The sequence below is a fragment of the Neophocaena asiaeorientalis genome, unplaced genomic scaffold (assembly GCF_003031525.2).
Source record: "Neophocaena asiaeorientalis asiaeorientalis breed wild unplaced genomic scaffold, Neophocaena_asiaeorientalis_V1.1 scaffold634, whole genome shotgun sequence".
Classification (NCBI taxonomy): Eukaryota; Metazoa; Chordata; class Mammalia; order Artiodactyla; family Phocoenidae; genus Neophocaena; species Neophocaena asiaeorientalis.
In genome coordinates, this window is record NW_020173971.1 from 1,308,025 (window position 1) to 1,326,298 (window position 18,274).

Below are 18,274 nucleotides of genomic sequence, written 5' to 3' on the forward strand. Positions count from 1 at the left end.
AAATATATCTTTTTTGAAATGTCATTTTCTGTTAACATTCTTGTGAAAAGACATTGGCTTACAGTCCCATAAATCTGTAAACCATATTAAATACAGGAAGCTGCCGCAATACAGACAAAAGGGTAGCTTAGTTTCTTTCTTCCTTTGCCCAGACTAACAGTATCGCTTTGTACTCTGACTTCTCAGTAGACCTGAAGAGCCACTTTGCTCATCTATTACATTTTCCCTTTAAAGCGTGTCCTCTATTTCTTTGGCATGCAAGGCTGGAATGACAGTCCTGTTCCTACATACAAATAACTATCTTCAACATACAGATGATGAAAAACACCTTCACATGTTGGGGGTGCAGGCTAAAGTTGAGAACCAGAAAGCTACAAAAACTCAATTCATGTTTTTTAAATACTTTATATGGTAAAAATACAGCAAAAATATTTTTTGTTCAAAGAGGAAAAAATATACTGCTATGGTCATGGTTCTAAGGATGATTTAAGTCGTCTCTGGCTCCTCAACTGTGCACTGTAGTGTGGGCTGACTTCAACTACGGCTTCTCCAGCTTCAGTCATTTATCAAAGCTAAAATCATACTGTGGAGAGAAGAAATTAATGTTACTAGTGTTTCCTTAGGAATGTTCCTACAGAGTCTGGTCTGTCCAGACTTGCATCCCTAAGGCTCAGCAAGGAACACTCACTTAAGTAAAAAGCAAAAGCAATCATTTACACCTAAAGGAAAGAATATCTATATTAGGACATCAAAAGGCCCTAACGTTTTCACTAAAAGAAAAGAAAAAAGAAAGAAAGAAAACCGGGGTAGAGGTGGCGGTAGGGAGCATAACCTAAAAGCACTGCTGGGCTCTAGCTTAGAGAAAACAAGTGTGTCTAGGAAAAAACTTTAATTCTCCATGGAGATCTTCGCACATGTTGTTCCTGCCCCTGGAACCCCTCCTCTCATCCCCCATCAACCCAGTAACTTCCTCTCAGACTTCAGGATCCGGCAGGCTCCATCAGGCTCCCGCACGGCCTCTGGGAAGCCAGCCTCTCGGCCCAGGGCCGTTGCGCCCTGCCTCTCCCTGCACACCTCAGCTCATACCCACTTTCATTCTCCAGGATGACACCCGCGTGCTGCAATCAGCAGGCTCCCAGCTTTGACACAGGGATTCTGCGCTGCTCCTTTTGTGTCACACGCAGTGCCTTACACAGTCTTTGACACGTGGCGGTCACTCTGTTAAAACCACCACACTTAACAAGAGTAACAAGACTATCATTTTTTTACTGAAATCAGCCTTGCTATCCTGAGAGCAAATGACTAAAACACAGAAATACCCTTACACTACTAATGGTATAAGTGATGCGTTGTCCAAATTTAAACAAACTAAGGGTACACAGTGCACAGCACAAATTAATGGTAGTAACCAATATTTTTGAACACTTTGTTAGAGCTTACAAGAGGTCAGCACAAACCAAAGTGCTTTATATGCATTATCTCATTTAATCCACATCACAAGCCCATGAGGCAGGTACTATTATTATCCCATTTTCAGATGAAGAAATTGAGGCACAGAGAGGATAAGAAACTTGCCCCAGGTCACACAGTGAGGGAGTGGTAGATTACACCAGGCTGGCACCTAACCAAACAGCAAAGGCATAGATTCTACCAATCTCTAAAGAAGATGGGAATTTTTTCCTTTAATTCTATTTAACAAACGCTGAATGTCTGCTATGTGCAAGGCACCACGCAAGTGGTGGCAGGCGATACAGAAGGAGCAGCATAAATCCCTACATTAGAAATCGGATGATTTAGAATAGTAAACACTTTTTAAAAACAGCAACCAAAGCTAAGAGAAAAGTGTTACAAGAACATCTGCAATTACTCTTCCATCCTGATCCCTTGAGCTACAAGGAACGCCAAGGGGGAAGGAAATAGCAACATGGCTAAAAATGACAAGCTGAGAAGGGAAGGGAAAAGAAAGAAAAAGAAAGGATGCATCCAGTGAGCAATGCAGCTACTCAGGCAAACGAGTTACACTGGTTGCCTATCTTTTATTTCATTGTAAAGAACCATACCTTAAACCTGCCCCAAAATTGCTTCCTGATTCCTCCAATCCCCAGTCTTCAGTCCATCTTCCCACTGCTTTAAATTCAACAACTGAGAGGTAAGAAACTCTTGTCCATTTTTAAATCCTAAGACTTTGGGTCTTACTAAGCAAGATACTGCTCCCTAATCCTACATTTACACCCAAAAATGTGACTACATTAGCTTTGCTCCCAGATGTCTCAAGAAGCTCATGTTATCAAGACCTAGGGGATGTCCACTCTAGTTTACTCTCCAAAGCATAAAACCTGGAGGGGAGAGAAGGATGAAGAAAGGATAACCACCTTGCTTTTTGTCTCCGACAAATACAAGGGAACATATATGATGGTAAAGATACCTTCATATGGTTTGACTTTAAAAAGTAATAAAAATAAGAATACGGCTTCCCTGCTGGCGCAGTGGTTGCGAGTCCGCCTGCCGATGCAGGGGACACGGGTTCGTGCCCCGGTCCGGGAAGATCCCACATGCCGTGGAGCAGCTGCGCCCGTGAGCCATGGCCACTGAGCCTGCGCGTCCGGAGCCTGTGCTCCGCAAAGGGAGAGGCCACAACAGTGAGAGGCCCGCGTACCGCAAAAAAAAAAAAATAAGAAGAAGAAAGGTGTATCGTTGTATTCTTAATGTTAACTTTTGCTCTTTATTCTCCATCTTTAATGCTAGGATTAAAAATTAAGCACGCTAGCAATGAGGTATGAGAACCAGAAATGTTATTAGTGTGGTTTTTCTGTCCTATTTTTTAAAATACAGAAAAGCAAATATAATAAATAGTAAAAAGGAAACCACCTAAACTCTAATTTCAATCTAATCTGTGGGTGGAATTAGCATAGCAAAAGGATTTTAGGAAGCCTGCTTTTTCAGGCAGAGGCTAAAATGGCTCTGACTTCTAAGCTATTTCAGACAAAATAGCAGTTTTTTAAAACTCTTATCTTTGTACAGTTTCTAATTATTAGGACTTTTCTGAGTGACAGAAGTTTAGTTCAGTACAAGTTTTTTCCTACTAGTCTTATGCCCATGTGAAAATTAAAATTTACCTCAGAAAAAAACAGGAATGATACAATTAAGCTTGGATACAAAAGCTTGACTTTTAGCCTCTTTAAAGGCTTAATCAAATCATACACACATGACAATTTTTTTCTCTTTGCTGTATTCTATGGGTCTATAATGGGTAAAGGAAAAGGTGGCATGTTATCTCTAAAACTTAAGGTAATAAATATAAGTTTAAACAGGTCTGCATGAGGCTTCCAGTGTCTGATAGCCAATCCTTCATATTAATTCTTACTTCCAATCTAACTGGAAGACTGATGAAATTTTACCCGAACAGACCACTTGCATCCCGGAGAAAAGGCATCACACCTAAATTCCTTAATGCCAAGAAAGATCAGCCCAACGTGGATATAAGTTGTTGAGAGCTGCTGCCAGTGCTCTGGTCCCCAGAAGACCCAGGAGTGGGAAACTCTCTGGGGGTACATATAGTAATGTTTATAACAGGCAGTGAGACCTCACAGCTGGATACCAGGGGAGGGAAAGAACAGCAAGGACAGTTTTAAGCATGTTGATAGCCTCAACAGCTAAGGAATAACTAATAACATGGAGTAACTCTACTCCAGGTCAGACAGAATGGAATCCTGATTCAATGACATGACATAAAAAATCTACACAGCCACAAGAAATTCACATAATCCCCAAAAGCTCTGCAATGTTAATACAAAATCCTACAGTATAGTAATATCTTACCCGTCAAAAGCATATGGCATCCAGGAAAATGCCAGGACTGTAAACTCACCTATAAAGATACATGAAGAAACAGAGCAGGTGGAAACCAAGCTTGATCATGGCTTCTTTCATGTGTGACTTCAACTGCCCTCGATTGTGTATTTCTGTTGGATCAAACACTCCCATGTTACCACTTGGCACCATAATGAACCTGGTAAATTAAAGGATGCACACACATTAGAAGGAAAATCAAATCATCAGCATAAATATTCAAAAATAAGTAAACCAGTAATAATCAACCTTCAAAAATGAACCAATCATAGCAGCCTTATATGACCAAATATGGACAAGGTATTATATTATAATGATGTCACAGGCCATGCCTTAGTCTTCCTTTGAAAATACAATACTATTAATTTTAGGTGTAATTTCTGCCCTCTGAAACAAATACATTAACACTCTAGAGAAGGATATTTTATGCACTGAGACCCTTTTACCCATCTTCTGTAGAAAACTACTGAATCGGTAACACCTATAGCTGTCTTCCATGAGACACAAATGAAGGGGGCCCCAAAACCAAACCAACTTTATCAAGTTCTTAGAAATTTCTTTATCTACAAGGTTCTAACTTAATTCATGCAATTCCCTTCACCTTCACAACATCTCTGCCAGTTGTCTTTATGTTTAACACTTACATCTTTGTGTCAAACATAATTATTCCCATTTCACAGATGATACTAAAAAGAGAGATTCTATATCCCAAATAGAATCCTCATCTTTGGTGCTCCCGCTGATCAACAGATATGTCTCAATCTGCATGGTGAATGAACGGTACCTACTTGAAAAGAGTAACTTAAAGAAGACAGAAATGACTTAGAATAAATGCTACTATGGTAAAATAAAACTCCTCAGTTAAGACAATAAACGGAGAGTTCAGATGCAAACGCAGTGCCTAACTTTACATGACTCTTAAAAAGTACAGATTACATTTAATTAAAATATAAATTTTATTTTAAATTAATTTTTACGTAAATATTAAATAATAATATTTTGACAAATAAGAGATGTACATTTTATAGTGATGGAGGTATGACCACAGTGAGGGAATGAGAACAGGGCTACAAAGTCAATACGGAACCTAAAGGGCACAGTAAGCAGACACCGAGTTACAAATCCAGACCAATTCAACTCAGTGCTCCCACAGACTCAGACTCAAACTTAAAAAAAATCTTGAAGATACTGTGTTTAACACGCTATGGAGTCTTTGGGCCTCTTGAGATAACACATAACATTTCATATTTATTAAATACCACTGTGTATATAGTATTACATATGATAATCTTCTCCTTCTTCCCCAAATGATTCCTTTTACAAATAAGAAAATTGGGTTACTTTGAGAGGATCAGTGAGTTTAAGCATCTACGCTTCTACATCCCAACTGTGCCATCTGCACAGCATGCGTGTCCTAACCTAGCACTGATCATGACCTCTTCCTTCTCTCATGTCCAAGCTTCTCTAGTCCAACCTTGGTTCCTCACTCTCGCCACACATTTGGTTTCTCAATTATGACTTCTGTGAAATGCAAATGGCTCTCTGAGTGTCACAAATCTAAATTCTCCCCCAAATCCTAGTAGCCCATCTATGGCTGAATAAACGGTATATATGGTATTTACAAACGAATATCTGGATAGCATCTCAACTCAATACCTATTTTCCTCGATTTACAATGGTATTATATCATGATAAACCCATCAAAAATTGAAAATGCAATTAATACACGTAACCTACCAAACATCACAGCTTAGCCTAGCCTACCTTAAACATGCTCAGAACACTTACATTAGCCTACAGTTGGGCAAAATCGCCTAATACAAAGCCTATTTTATAACATTACAAGAGAGTTTCATACCGCATATTGCTAGTCCAGAAACAGATCAAAATTCAAAATTCGAAATATGGTTTATACTGAAATGTGTATCATTTTCACACCATCATGAAGTCGAAAAATCAAAAGTCAAACTATTGTAAATCGAGGACCATCTGTAGTCTCAAAGAGTCTTATCCTTCTCTGACTGCTAGCTTATCTAACAGGAGTGTCACCACTTCCTCAGTAGTCCTTAAAAACTTTCTCTTACTCAATTCTGACTTCTCTCTTCATCTTTCATAGGCAATAGGTTAAACTCTTGTCCACTCTTCCTTCCTATCACCACTTATATAGCCCTATCTTGGTTTTTTTTTTTTGGTATGTGGGCCTCTCACTGTGTGGCCTCTCCCTTTGCGGAGCACAGGCTCCGGATGCGCAGGCTCAGTGGCCATGGCTCACGAGCCCAGCCGCTCCGCGGCATGTGGGATCTTCCCGGACCGGGGCACGAACCCGTGTCCCCTGCATTGGCAGGTGGACTCTCAACCACTGCGCCACCAGGGAAGCCCTAGCCCTATCTTTTTCATTCCCACTATCACAACTCTAGTCCAGTACTATATTATCTCACCCCTGTCTCTGAACTACCTCCTGCCTCTTTTCCATCCAATCAATACTATATAATGCTTCCAGAAAAATCTTCCCAAAGCATAATTTATATCATGCCAACTTAGCTAATCAAAAACATATGCAGCAAATGTATAAAATAAGCTACAAGGATATACTGTACAACACAGAATATAACGAATATGCTATAATAGCTATAAATGGAGTATAACCTCTAAAAATTGTGAATCACCATACTGTACACCTGAACATATAATATTGTACATGAACTATAATTCAATAAAAAAGAAATTAATTAAAAACATATAGAGCAAGGAAGATATACGAATGGCTAATGAGCACATTAAAAAGTACTCAACATCATTAGTCACTAGGGAATGTAAATCGAAACCACAATGAGATACCACTTCACATTCAATCAGACAGCTAAAATAAAAAAGACACAACAAAAAGTGTTGGCAGGGATGTGGAGAAACTGTAACCTTCATACACAGTTGGTGGGAACGTAAAATAGTGCAGCTGCTTTTGAACACTCAGGTAGTTCCTCAAAAGGTCAAACCATAGAGTTACCATATGACCCAGCAATTCCACTCCTAAAAGAAATGAAAGTATATGTCCACACAAAAATATGCACATGAACATGAAAGGATGCTCAACATCACTAATCATTAGAGATATGCAAAGCAAAACTACAATGAGGTATCACCTCACACCAGTAAGAACGGCCTTCATCAAAAAATCTATGAACAATAAATGCTGGAGAGGGTGTGGAGAAAAGGGAACCCTCTTGCACTGTTGGTGGGAATGTAAATTGATACAGCCACTATGGAGAACAGTATGGAGCTTCCTTAAAAAACTAAAAATAGAACTACCATATGACCCAGCAATCCCACCACTGGGCATATACCCTGAGAAAACCATAATTCAAAAAAAGTCATGTACCACAATGTTCACTGCAACTCTATTTACAATAGCCAGGTCATGGAAGCAACCTAAGTGTCCATCAACAGATGAATGGATAAAGAAGATGTGGCACATATATTAATAATAAAAAAAAGACACATGATTACATTGCATTTTGGTAAATTAAAAGAATAATTTTAATGAAAAAAATATGCACATGAATGTTCATAGTAGAATTATTTATAATAGGCAAAGAGTGGAAACAACTCAAATGCCCATCAATTGCAAATGGATAAACAAAATGTAGTATTGCCATACAATGGAATATTATTCCACAATAAAAAGGAATAAAGTACTGATACATGACACGGCATGGATGAACCCTGAAAATATTATGCTAAGTAAAAGAAGCCATAAAAGATCACATATTGATCTCTTTTAAATGATATGTCTGTCCAGAACAGGTTATTTTACAAAGACAGAAAGGAGACTAGCAGTTGCCTAGAGCTGGGGGAGGGGAGTGACTTCTAAAGGACATAGGGCTTCTTTTGGGGGTGATGAAAATGTTCTTAAATATGTTGTGGTGATGGTTGCTTACATCTATAAATATACCAAAAACATAATGGATAGTACAGTTTAAATGGGTGAACGTTATGCTACCAGTACTCATATGTATAAATAAACAAGCTGTACTCACCGATATGTATTCCAAGTGGCAACAGGCAAGTTGAGAAGGAAGATGAACCAGTGCAATGAAATGAGCATTAATACAGTGACGACAGTATGGCCAACCAACTCCGGAATTACCCACTGCAAGGGAAGAACACAGGATTACATCTCACTGCTGTGTCCTTCCAGAATGTACATGTTACTTGAAATTAACTCAAAGAAAGTACAGAGAATTTCCAAGCTAGTGTTTCAAGATTATTTTTAGGCTCGGATGTCCCAGATTTGCATACTGCTATCACTGCTTACCCAGTGCAAATAAATCAGGACACAGCTTAAAAATAATGCAGTTAGTCTTTAATTACATTTTACCCTAAGTAAAGATTCAGATTCATTCTCTAAGCAGGTACAAATGACAACTAGAGAAAAAATAGAGTATTATTTACCTTCTATTCCAATATCTGTGCTAAAGCCTCTTACTCTAATTTGGGATGGTTTATATCCACATACATGCTGCCTTTCAGGTCAGAATACCGATTCTAACGTTTCCAAGCTCCAGAACCCTGCGGGAAATCATCTCACATCCACCAAAAAAAAAAGTACTTTAGGGCTTCCCTGGTGGCGCAGTGGTTGAAAGTCCGCCTGCTGATGCAGGGGACACGGGTTCAACAATATCAGCTCAAAGTTAAACAAATATGATAATGGACCAGGATAACAGAATCCCAGACTATTGGCTTTATAGCACCCAGTGCCCTTATGTATGTTCTTTGTTTATTGTGCAACATTCTAGTTCTCATATATCCACAGCTATTGTGGCAGGTTCTCAATTCACCAATAGTTTTCCTCTCCTATGAGTAGAGATTTTTCTTTTAATGGAAGTTAATAGCTAGTATTTATTGAGCCACAAACTGGCACTCCCAACTTATAGAAATGAGGAAAATAAAATTCAAGAGAGATTAAGTAACTTGCCCAAGGTCACACAGCTACTTAGTGGCAGAGCTATATAACAGAAGCCCAGACACACTGGCCCCAGGTCTCTTGCATTTAGATTTCAGATACATTTTTTTCTTTTTTCCTGGTGGGGAGGGTGTCACTCTGCGAGGCCTGGAGGATCTTAGTTCCCCAACCAGGGACTGAACCCACACCCTGGGCAGTGAAAGCACGGAATCCTAACCACTGGACCACCAGGAAATTCCCTTAGATACTTTTTATTTTTTTTGGCTGCATTGGGTCTTTGTTGCTGTGCGTGGGCTTTCTCTAGTTGCAGCGAGCAGGGGCTACTCTTCATTGCAGTGCGCGGGCTTCTCATTGGGGTGGCTTCTCTTGTTGCAGAGCACAGGCTCTAGGCTTCAGTAGTTGTGGCTTGCGGGCTCTGGCGCTCAGTAGTTGTGCTGCATGGGCTTAGTTGCTCTGCAGCATGTGGGATCTTCCCAGACAAGGGCTCAAACCCATGTCCCCTGCATTGGCGGATGGATTCTCAACCACTGCACCACCAGGAATATCCCACTTTTTCTTAATAAACAAAGAGGAAGGGCCTTAAACCTAATTTGCAATCAACCAAAACGTTTCTAAATATGTAAATGCATTTTTAAAGTGTAACCAATTTAACATAATGCTAATATGTGTAAGCTGCAAAATCAGATAAACCTGGAGTAAAACTCATGCTCTATCCTATTTATTAGCTGTGCAATTTTAGGAAGTTATCTACCCTCTCTAAATCATGATTTTCTCATCTGTAAAATGGAGATAATACTTACACCTCATGAGGTTGTTTTAGAGAATTAGACAAAATAATATATGTAAGCCACACACAAAGTAAGCACTCAATTCACATTCCCACCAGCAGTGCAAGAGTGTTCCCTTTTCTCCACACCCTCTCCAGCATTTATTGTTTCTAGGTTTTTTGATGATGGCCATTCTGACTGGTGTGAGATGATATCTCACGGTAGTTTTGATGTGCATTTCTCTAATGATTAATGATGTTGAGCATTCTTTCATGTGTTTGTTGGCAGTCTGTATATCTTCTTTGGAGAAATGTCTATTTAGGAAGGGGGCAGCCGTACAGCACAGGGAGATCAGCTCGGTGCTTTGTGACCACCTAGAGGGGTGGGATAGGGAGGGTGGGAGGGAGGGAGATGCAAGAGGGAAGAGATATGGGAACATATGTATAACTGATTCACTTTGTTATAAAGTAGAAACTAATGCACCATTGTAAAGCAATTATACTCCAATAAAGATGTAAAGAAAAAAAAAGTAAGCACTCAATAAATGTTAGCTGATGTTACTACTACTCCCCTCCATGCTATCAGACCCACATAGAAGTAGCTTTCAAACTCTGGATTTCTTACTGTGGGATGCATTTTGGTTTACATAAACAAAAACCTAAAACAAAAGTTTCAGGAAGCGATACTTGACCTTATTATACTTGGATACTAACTTTCTACCAAGCCCTCTCTTCTCTTTCTCTTCCCTCCTTAATAATGTGTTCTTCCCCTAACTTAGGGGTAAGAAGCACTAGGCTTATTTCACCCAGGCAGGAGTTTGAAAGATTCTTCTCTGGAGTAACTTAATGGCACAAGAGAAAACACGTACAAAAAAACTGCTATTTCAGGTACCCTCAAAAAAGGTAGACACCAACTACCCTCAGTGAAGTCTTACCTACCAGTCAGTCAACAGCCTGGACCACCCAATGAGCTTCCAATGAGTATTTTCATGCCTTACCCTAAAGTATGACTAGATAGCCATGTATCAGAAATTGAGGAAAGCCCTCAATATGAAAGAAGGGGGAAAAACAAAGAGAAAGGAACTTGGAAAAAAACAGATATAATGTAGGAAGCAGAAGGAAATTTCAAAACTGCTATAATCAACATCCTTGAGAACGAAGAGAGTCAAGCATGAACCAAGAGAACAAAAAGCTCTTAGAAATTAAAAATTTGACATAAATGATATACATACAAAAAATTCAGAAGATAAAACAGAGGAAATCTTAAAACAAGAAGTTAGAAAAAAACCAAAGGGACAAAAATAAGAAAAAGAAGAACTGGGAGATCAATCCAGCAGATAAATTATCCAGCAAATCCAAGTTGCTGAAAGAGAAGAGAGAAAATAGAAGGGGAAGACATTATCAAAGAAAGAAGTAGAAGAAAATTTCCCAGATTGAAAGAACCTCTCAGATGCCCAAAACAATGAGTGAAAAAGGCCTAAACAAAGGTATACCACTGCAAAATTCCCAAACACCAAGGATTACCATAAATAACCCAACCAAGGATAAAGGTTAAGATTCTAAAACTTCTGGAGAGGATGGAGGTAGGGGTGGGAGGAGAGGGAAGAGAGAGATCCCATCAAAATGATAAGAAATCAAAATGGCACCAGACTTCCCAACTTGAACAACACTAGAAGTTAAAAGACCTTGACCAAGCAAACTCTGAAAAAAAATCTTTTCTAACCTAGAATTCTACACTCAGAGAACCTATCAATCAAGGGAAAGGATAAGACATTTTCAAACATGCAAGTTCTCAAAATTTAATTCCCATGTACCAAATCTCAAGAAGCTACTCCAACAAAACGAGGTAGTAAGCCAAGAGAAAGGAAGACATGATTTCCAAGAATCAGGGGATCCAACCAGGAGTCCCAGGATGGAGGCTGTGAAACAGGCCTAAAGAGCAACCAGTCCAGACTATAGCAAGAGGATGTAGGTCTTGAGGAGAAATGTCACCTAGAAAAAAACAACTGACAGATTATTTTAGCATGTTTGAAACATGCAGAAAATAGTACTGAAGGGCTTTAAAGATGTTATCTGAAAAGACAAAGCTATGCAGAAAAAAAAATTAGAAAGAAAAATATGATCACTGTCTACCATAAGGCTAGGCAATAAAAAATGTTTATATAATAGTATATCATAATGATATAAACATTGAATATAAACTTAAAAAGAAAATGGAAAAATAGATGTTTAGAAGGGGGTACCTAAGAACTAAATCTGCCATATTGACTCAGAAGTCAATAGGTAATATGTAAAACTGATAAATCAAGAAATAGTGAGAGGGACTTCCCTGCTGGCGCAGTGGTTAAGAATCCACCTGCCAATGCAGGGGACATGGGTTCAAGCCCTGGTCCAGGAAGATCCCACATGCCGCGGAGCAACTAAGCCCGCGTGCCACAACTACTGAGCCTGCACTTTAGAGCCTGTGAGCCACAACTACTGAGCCCACGTGCCACAACTACTGAAGCCCGCATGCCTAGAGCCGAGCACGAGAAGCCACCGCAATGACAAACCCGTGCACCGCAACGAAGAGTAGCCTCCGCTTGCCACAACTAGAGAAAGCCCACACACAGCAACGAAGACCCAACACAGCCATAAATAAATAAATAAATAAATAAAAATTTATAAAAAAGAAATAGTGGGAGTTCTCTGGTGGCCTACTGGTTACGATTCTGGGCATTCACTGCCGTGGCCTGGGTTCAATCCCTGGTTGGGGAACTTAGATCCTGCAAGCCACGCACCATGGCCAAAAAAAATGAAAAAGAAATAGTAGTGCAAGCATATAGAGAAATATGAATATAAATATCAGAAAAAAATTAACAGCTCAAGTGTTGAAATCAGTTGCCCCTAAGAAGCAAGACAGATAGGATTTAAAAGGGTCAGGAAGGAACTGCTGTTTTTCACTACAAGCTTTGTAGTACCTCTGACTTTAGTTGTATGCAAGTATAACTTTCACAAAAACAAAAATTAACGTTAAAAAAACTACTTAACTTCAAACTGAAGGAGTAACTTTCTCAATAGAAGAATCCAGGTAACCTTTTTTTGTGAGTTTATTTGTATTTTTGTAAAAGAAAACCCACAAAATACCCACCTAAAATACTGAGTAAGCAAGAAATATAAAAAGAAATACAATCCATCTGAATATATTAGATGGATCTATCTATCAGTATAAAATCATTCTTCTAAAGATGAGGAGGCCTAATCAACCATACTTCAATTTTTTAAAAAAGCAGAGGGCCCTGCATGGCACACAGCAGGAACTTAATTTGTTTAAAATTAATTAAATTTCAATTTTTAAAAAATTAAAAATAAAATAAAGATGAGGAGGCCTGAAACTAATGCAATGTTACATGTCAATTATATCTCAAGAAAAAAAAGAACTCTGAAAGCATAGCAGATAAACAAAATCTTTTATTTAAATCTATCACTGTATTAAACCATGTTCTGGACAATTGGGAAGGAAGGGAGGGAGGGAGAGAAGGAGGGAGGGAGAGAATGAGGGAGGGAGAGAAGGAGGAAGGAAGGAAGGAGAGGAGAGGAGGAATATAATTTACTAGAAATTTTAATTTTCCAAGTGTAGCTTCATTTCCGTCATGGGCCAAAGAAACTTATGTAGACCGAAGGTGTGAAAAGACACATGAGAATCATTTTTAGGTCAAGCCAAAAAGCACTTCTCAGTTATTGTATTTTTATACGAAATTTTATATCCAGAAAACTTTTCTGTCTGCTCATCTCATAAAATGAATCAGGACCAACTGGTTTCCCCATATCTAAAAGAGCTGGGAAATTCAGAGTTTTATTGCCAATATAAAGTTCCGACTACATACTAAAGGTAAAATGGCCTTAAAACAAATCAACTAATTCCATTTCTCTAGGAGCCACAAAAAGGTCCTCTTTCATTCAACAGAAGACAGACTGAGCTTTTTCCCAAAGAGCAGGGAGGAGGGGGTTTGGACACAGAAGACAAAAACAATTAACTGACAACGAACCTTCACCTAGTCTGAGTAATGATGTTGTCTATTGTGGACAAAGGGACAACAAGGAAAAAGAGTAAAGAAACAAAATTTCAAGTTAGGTCTTCTGGTATAGTTTCATGATCTAAAAATATTGCAAAGCACAGTAGTTCCACAAACATTCCAATGAATATCAAATACACATATGTTGACTATCTGTAATTATCTCTAACACAGAAAATGGAGAACTGCCTTCAATGCCAGAAAATGAGGAAAGAAATGTCTTACCTTGTTTAATTTTGAGCAACATGATCTAGCATTAATGTAATCACATTCTAAATCAGACAATGTAATTATCTGACAATCAAGATAAGGAATTATTAGACTTCTTTTATAACAACTATTTAAGTTTCAGAAAGCAATCCCAGTTGCAAAGCAGAATTAGATTTTTGACTTGAAAAGATTATTTCCTTAAAGTTCATTTATTAGACAACTAAATTTTCTCATTTATGTTCCTTCAGCAAGTGATTTTCACAAAATAATCCTCTTATTATGCACAATTCTAATGTGACCCATACCAGAACATTCAAGCTGGATTCCTCAAATGTCAAACAGTGGCCAAAAGAAATGGAAAATATGACCTATATAAACAGTTTAAATGTTATAAACCTGAATTCCCAATAGAAAAAGTGTTTATTTATGATATATCCATAAAATGTCTTTGAAGACTTAAGATATGAAAAAAAAAGGATACAAAACTATAAACTCAGCTTGGCCATATGTTAGCAGTGGTTATGTCTTGAAAGTTGGATTACAGATGGTTTGTTTTCCCAACATTTTTCTCTATAACCAAACTTTCCAAAGTAAACATATATTATACTGGACTTAAACAAAAAATGGGTTTTAGTACAAAATATAAACTTACAAATAAAAATGTGAGGGACAGATAGACATAAAAAGTCTTCAATTGAATGTGTGGTATTTACTTTAAAATGCACCCCCAGCCTCCCCACAATAGTTGGGAAAAAAATGAAAAAGAACGGCAAAATGTTGAAAATCACTGAAGGTGAACAATAGAAAAATGGGGTTTATTACACTACTCTACCTTTATGTTCAAAAATGTCCAATAAAATAGGTAAAAAGAAATGTTCTCAACTAAATTCTATACATTTCCATATGGATAGTCCCCCTATCACCTCAACCCAGCCAAAGTCAAAAGCATCTTTCTCCACAAATTGTTCCACCTCCAGTTTGTTTTATTTCTGTCAATGACACAAGCATCATTTGCCCAGGCTCAAAATATGGAAAGTTATTTCTACCTTCTGTTTCATATCTCAGAATCAATCATTACCTGGTCCTATCAATCATTTCTTTTTAACACCACTCACATTAATTCCTCTTTCACCTGTCCACAATTAGTATCCCATTCCAGATCCAAATGAACCCATTCCCTAATGGTTTCTTACCTTCCAATCTTTCCTGTTTCCAACCCACTCTACAGACTTATCTTCATAATACACCACTTTATGTCAAAAATTTTCAATGGCTCCCTATTGCCTAGAGGATAAAAATGAAAGCCCTCCTCTCCTTAACATTCAAACCCTCCAAAATCTAATCTAATCTGTCCTTTCCAAACCTGACCTGCTGCCACCAAAATCAACCTTGTGCTCCAGATGGCCTATTCCTCGATCACCCAGAAATGCCATGAACACACCTTTCTCTGCACCTTTGCTCTTGCCTGTATCTGATTTTGAATATCCACCCCTTTCCTTCTCTGCAGGTTTCCTTATTGGTTCAAAGTCCAGAAAAACTCTTATCCCTACAGAATGTATACCCGATGATTTTCCACCTCTTGGCTCTAATATTAAGCTAGTACAACTATCCCAAAATACAATAATATGCTGAATTTCATCAAAACACATCCTGAATGTACCTTAATATCTAAGTCCAACACTCCACCTAACATGTTTCTATGTACATAAACTGGTATAAACCAAGGCTTTTTTTATTCTTTGGCTGTGCCGTCCGGCTTGCAGAATCTTAGTTCCCTGACCGGGGATGGAACCCGGGGCCCCGCTGCAGTGAGCGCACCAAGTCCTAACCACTGGACCGTCAGGAAATTCCCTAGCCAAGGCTATTTTAAATTATCAAGACTAGTTTTCCAAACTGCAGTAAGATAAATCCAAGTTTCATTTCTCTGAACTTAAGCTCCCGTTCCTTATGCCACAAGAGAGATGTAGGTCATCAAAACTTCCTAAGTGATGCTGCCCTTTCAGTCAGTTCGCCAAGCCTAATAAAAGTCAGGGTTCTCCTCGTCAGAAATCATCAGTTAAAGTAAAAACTGCTGTTCAATGCGGGATAGGGAGGGAAGGCAGAGCAATATTTACTAAACATTGGCCATGGGGTAGGCATTGTGCTGCTAGGTGCTTAACACGCCCTCATCGTGCACAGACCTATCTGGGAAGTAAACATTTCCCCCCATTTTAAAGATAAGAAAACTGAGGCTTAGAGAGGTGAAATAATGTGCATAGCAAATAACTAGCTGAGCAAGGAGTCCTGATTCCAAGTTTTGTCCCATCCCACTTCAACAAGTTGCCAGGCCATAACAAAGTATGAAGCCACACTGAAAACATACTCTGTACAACCATCCTAAAGCCAGAATGCTCTGGCAAACAAAAAGTTTAATTCTGTCAGAAAGAGACACATGTAATTTCCAAGGGAAAAAAATACAATGCAGAGCTTCTCATGTTTTTTCTTCGCTTACATTTAATTACTTAAAATTGGATTGTGCGTTGCATCGTTGGGTGACAACTAAGACTAGAAGCTCCCTCGAGAGTAGAGTTGTAGCCCACACGCCTTCTAGAGTGCTAGGTTCAACGACCATTTATTGGCCTGGAAAATACAGTATGAATACTGTAGCAGGAACAGCGATACAAAATACCGAAGTTTTAAACATGGGTCGACACAGAAAAGTGTAAAAGCTGATAAACGACTGAGAACTAAATTACGTGTATAGTTACTGAATTTACAGGTCTGCAACCGACAGGAGCAACCGAAATAATCAGCTGCACCTGGTTTCTAAAACAAACCCTTCCCAACACTCCCTGCAAAAAGGCATCGCGAAGGAAACACTTCACCCGTTTTTGAATGAGTCAACTCCTGGATGTGAAAGGTCGCTACAAGTTCCAACACCCGCGAGAACAAAGGGGAGGGCAGCGGGGGTGTTGCCCAGAGAATGACAAGAGGCGCCAAATCGCCTCCGCCGAGCTCAGCGCGGGACAGACCACTAGCGACCAGCCCTGGGACGTGAGCCGTCGTTCTCGGGACCCCCAGCATCCGGCGAAGGGCCCGGCCTAAGGGAGCTGCAAGAAAAACCACAACCCTCATCTCTCCAGGACCCAAAAGGAGGAAAACCGCGACCCCTCTCTCCTGAGGACCACAAGGGGAGGCCAAGTGCCAGCCCCCGCGCAGGGCAGAGCGGGTCCGGGCGTCACAGGGGCGAGCGGCGGCGGGCAGGCCGGGCCGGTGCGCTTCAAGAGAAAGGCCCGCTCGGACCCCCGGGTGAGAGGCGAAGTTGGGCAGCCGGGGTCCTCCTCCCGCCCGGGCTCGCCACATTGGTCCGGCGGACCGGGCCAGCGCCCAGGGTACCCGCGCCGGCCACCGGCCGCCTGCCTTGCTCCCTCGCACCTGCCCTGGCCCCCACCCAGGCCCACCCCCAGCCTGCTCCCTCGGGTGGAGGGCCCCAGGTCGGCCTCCGCCCGCCTCAGGCAAGGATACGAAGTACACTGAGAGGAATATAAGCGCGCAACAGTCAAGGAGAGAGAAGACAAACACCACCGCCTCCATTCTACTCCGCCACCGCCGCGCCGCTCCTTCCGTCAAACTGGCTGTGGTGCCCGGACCAGCCCCGCCCCGCCCCCTGATAGGCCCTTACGCCTGCTTGTTGGAGCAACACAGTCCACTCCGCCGGGACGCGGCATGCCGGAAGTTGTAGTCTTTTCTTTTTCCAAAAAACTCTACCGCCGTGAGTCTGATGCATGCTGGGAAATGTAGTTCAGTAGTACGAATACCTATCAAAGTGGTGGGCCGGGTCTCTATCCTAAATCTGATTGATTATTTCCAAAAATGTGACAAGCAATTAGTCAACGAGTATTTACTGATCGCTTGTAATCTTCTGGATACGCAGTAGAACTTCTTTGCCATGTGCTAAATTTTCTTTCGATTCCGCACTGGACCCACTGGATCCCTGACTTGGGAATGGTAAGAGGTTTTCAAGCCACTCCACGCGGCTTCTAGGATCTTAGTTGTGGCTCATGGGCTTAGTTGCTCTGAGGCATGTGGGATCTTCCCGGCAGGGATCGAACCCGTGTCCCCTGCATTGGCAGGTGTATTCTTAACCACTGCACCACCAGGGAAGTCCATTATCCCTCTGTTCTTGCACGTTGTCTACTTTTTCCAGTAGTTCCTTAGCTTATTAATCATAGTTGTTTTAAATTCATAGTCTGATAACGATAGCATCCCTGCCACAACTGAGTCTGGATCTGGTTCTTGCTCTGTCTCTTCAGACTGTGTTTTTTTGCCTGTTAGTATGCTTTGTACTAGAGCCATCTGATGGAAAAAACCAAATGAACCTTTTGGACGACCCAATGCATCTTTCTCCATCCCTATCCCCTTGCTTTTTTTCCCCTCTAATTTTATGAGATATAA

At 40.2% G+C, this 18,274-nt stretch overlaps 1 protein-coding gene across 2 annotated transcripts; it reads right to left on the reverse strand.

Annotated features, from left to right (window-relative positions):
• Window positions 1-385: 385 nt before the first annotated feature.
• On the reverse strand, window positions 386-17,473 carry CNIH4 (cornichon family member 4). 2 transcript variants are annotated; one of them, XM_024753162.1, is made up of 5 exons: window positions 17,345-17,473; window positions 13,856-13,924; window positions 7,884-7,996; window positions 3,869-4,009; window positions 386-583 (listed from the first exon to the last, which is right to left on the reverse strand). In XM_024753162.1, the coding sequence occupies exons 1-5, from the start codon at window positions 17,411-17,413 to the stop codon at window positions 556-558; spliced, it is 420 nt and encodes a 139-aa protein (XP_024608930.1). In that variant the 5' UTR covers window positions 17,414-17,473; the 3' UTR covers window positions 386-555. The 2 variants fall into 2 exon arrangements, with proteins under 2 accessions (XP_024608930.1, XP_024608931.1); XM_024753163.1 differs by lacking the exon at window positions 386-583 and having other exon boundaries at window positions 3,869-3,962; window positions 17,345-17,449.
• Window positions 17,474-18,274: the final 801 nt, after the last annotated feature.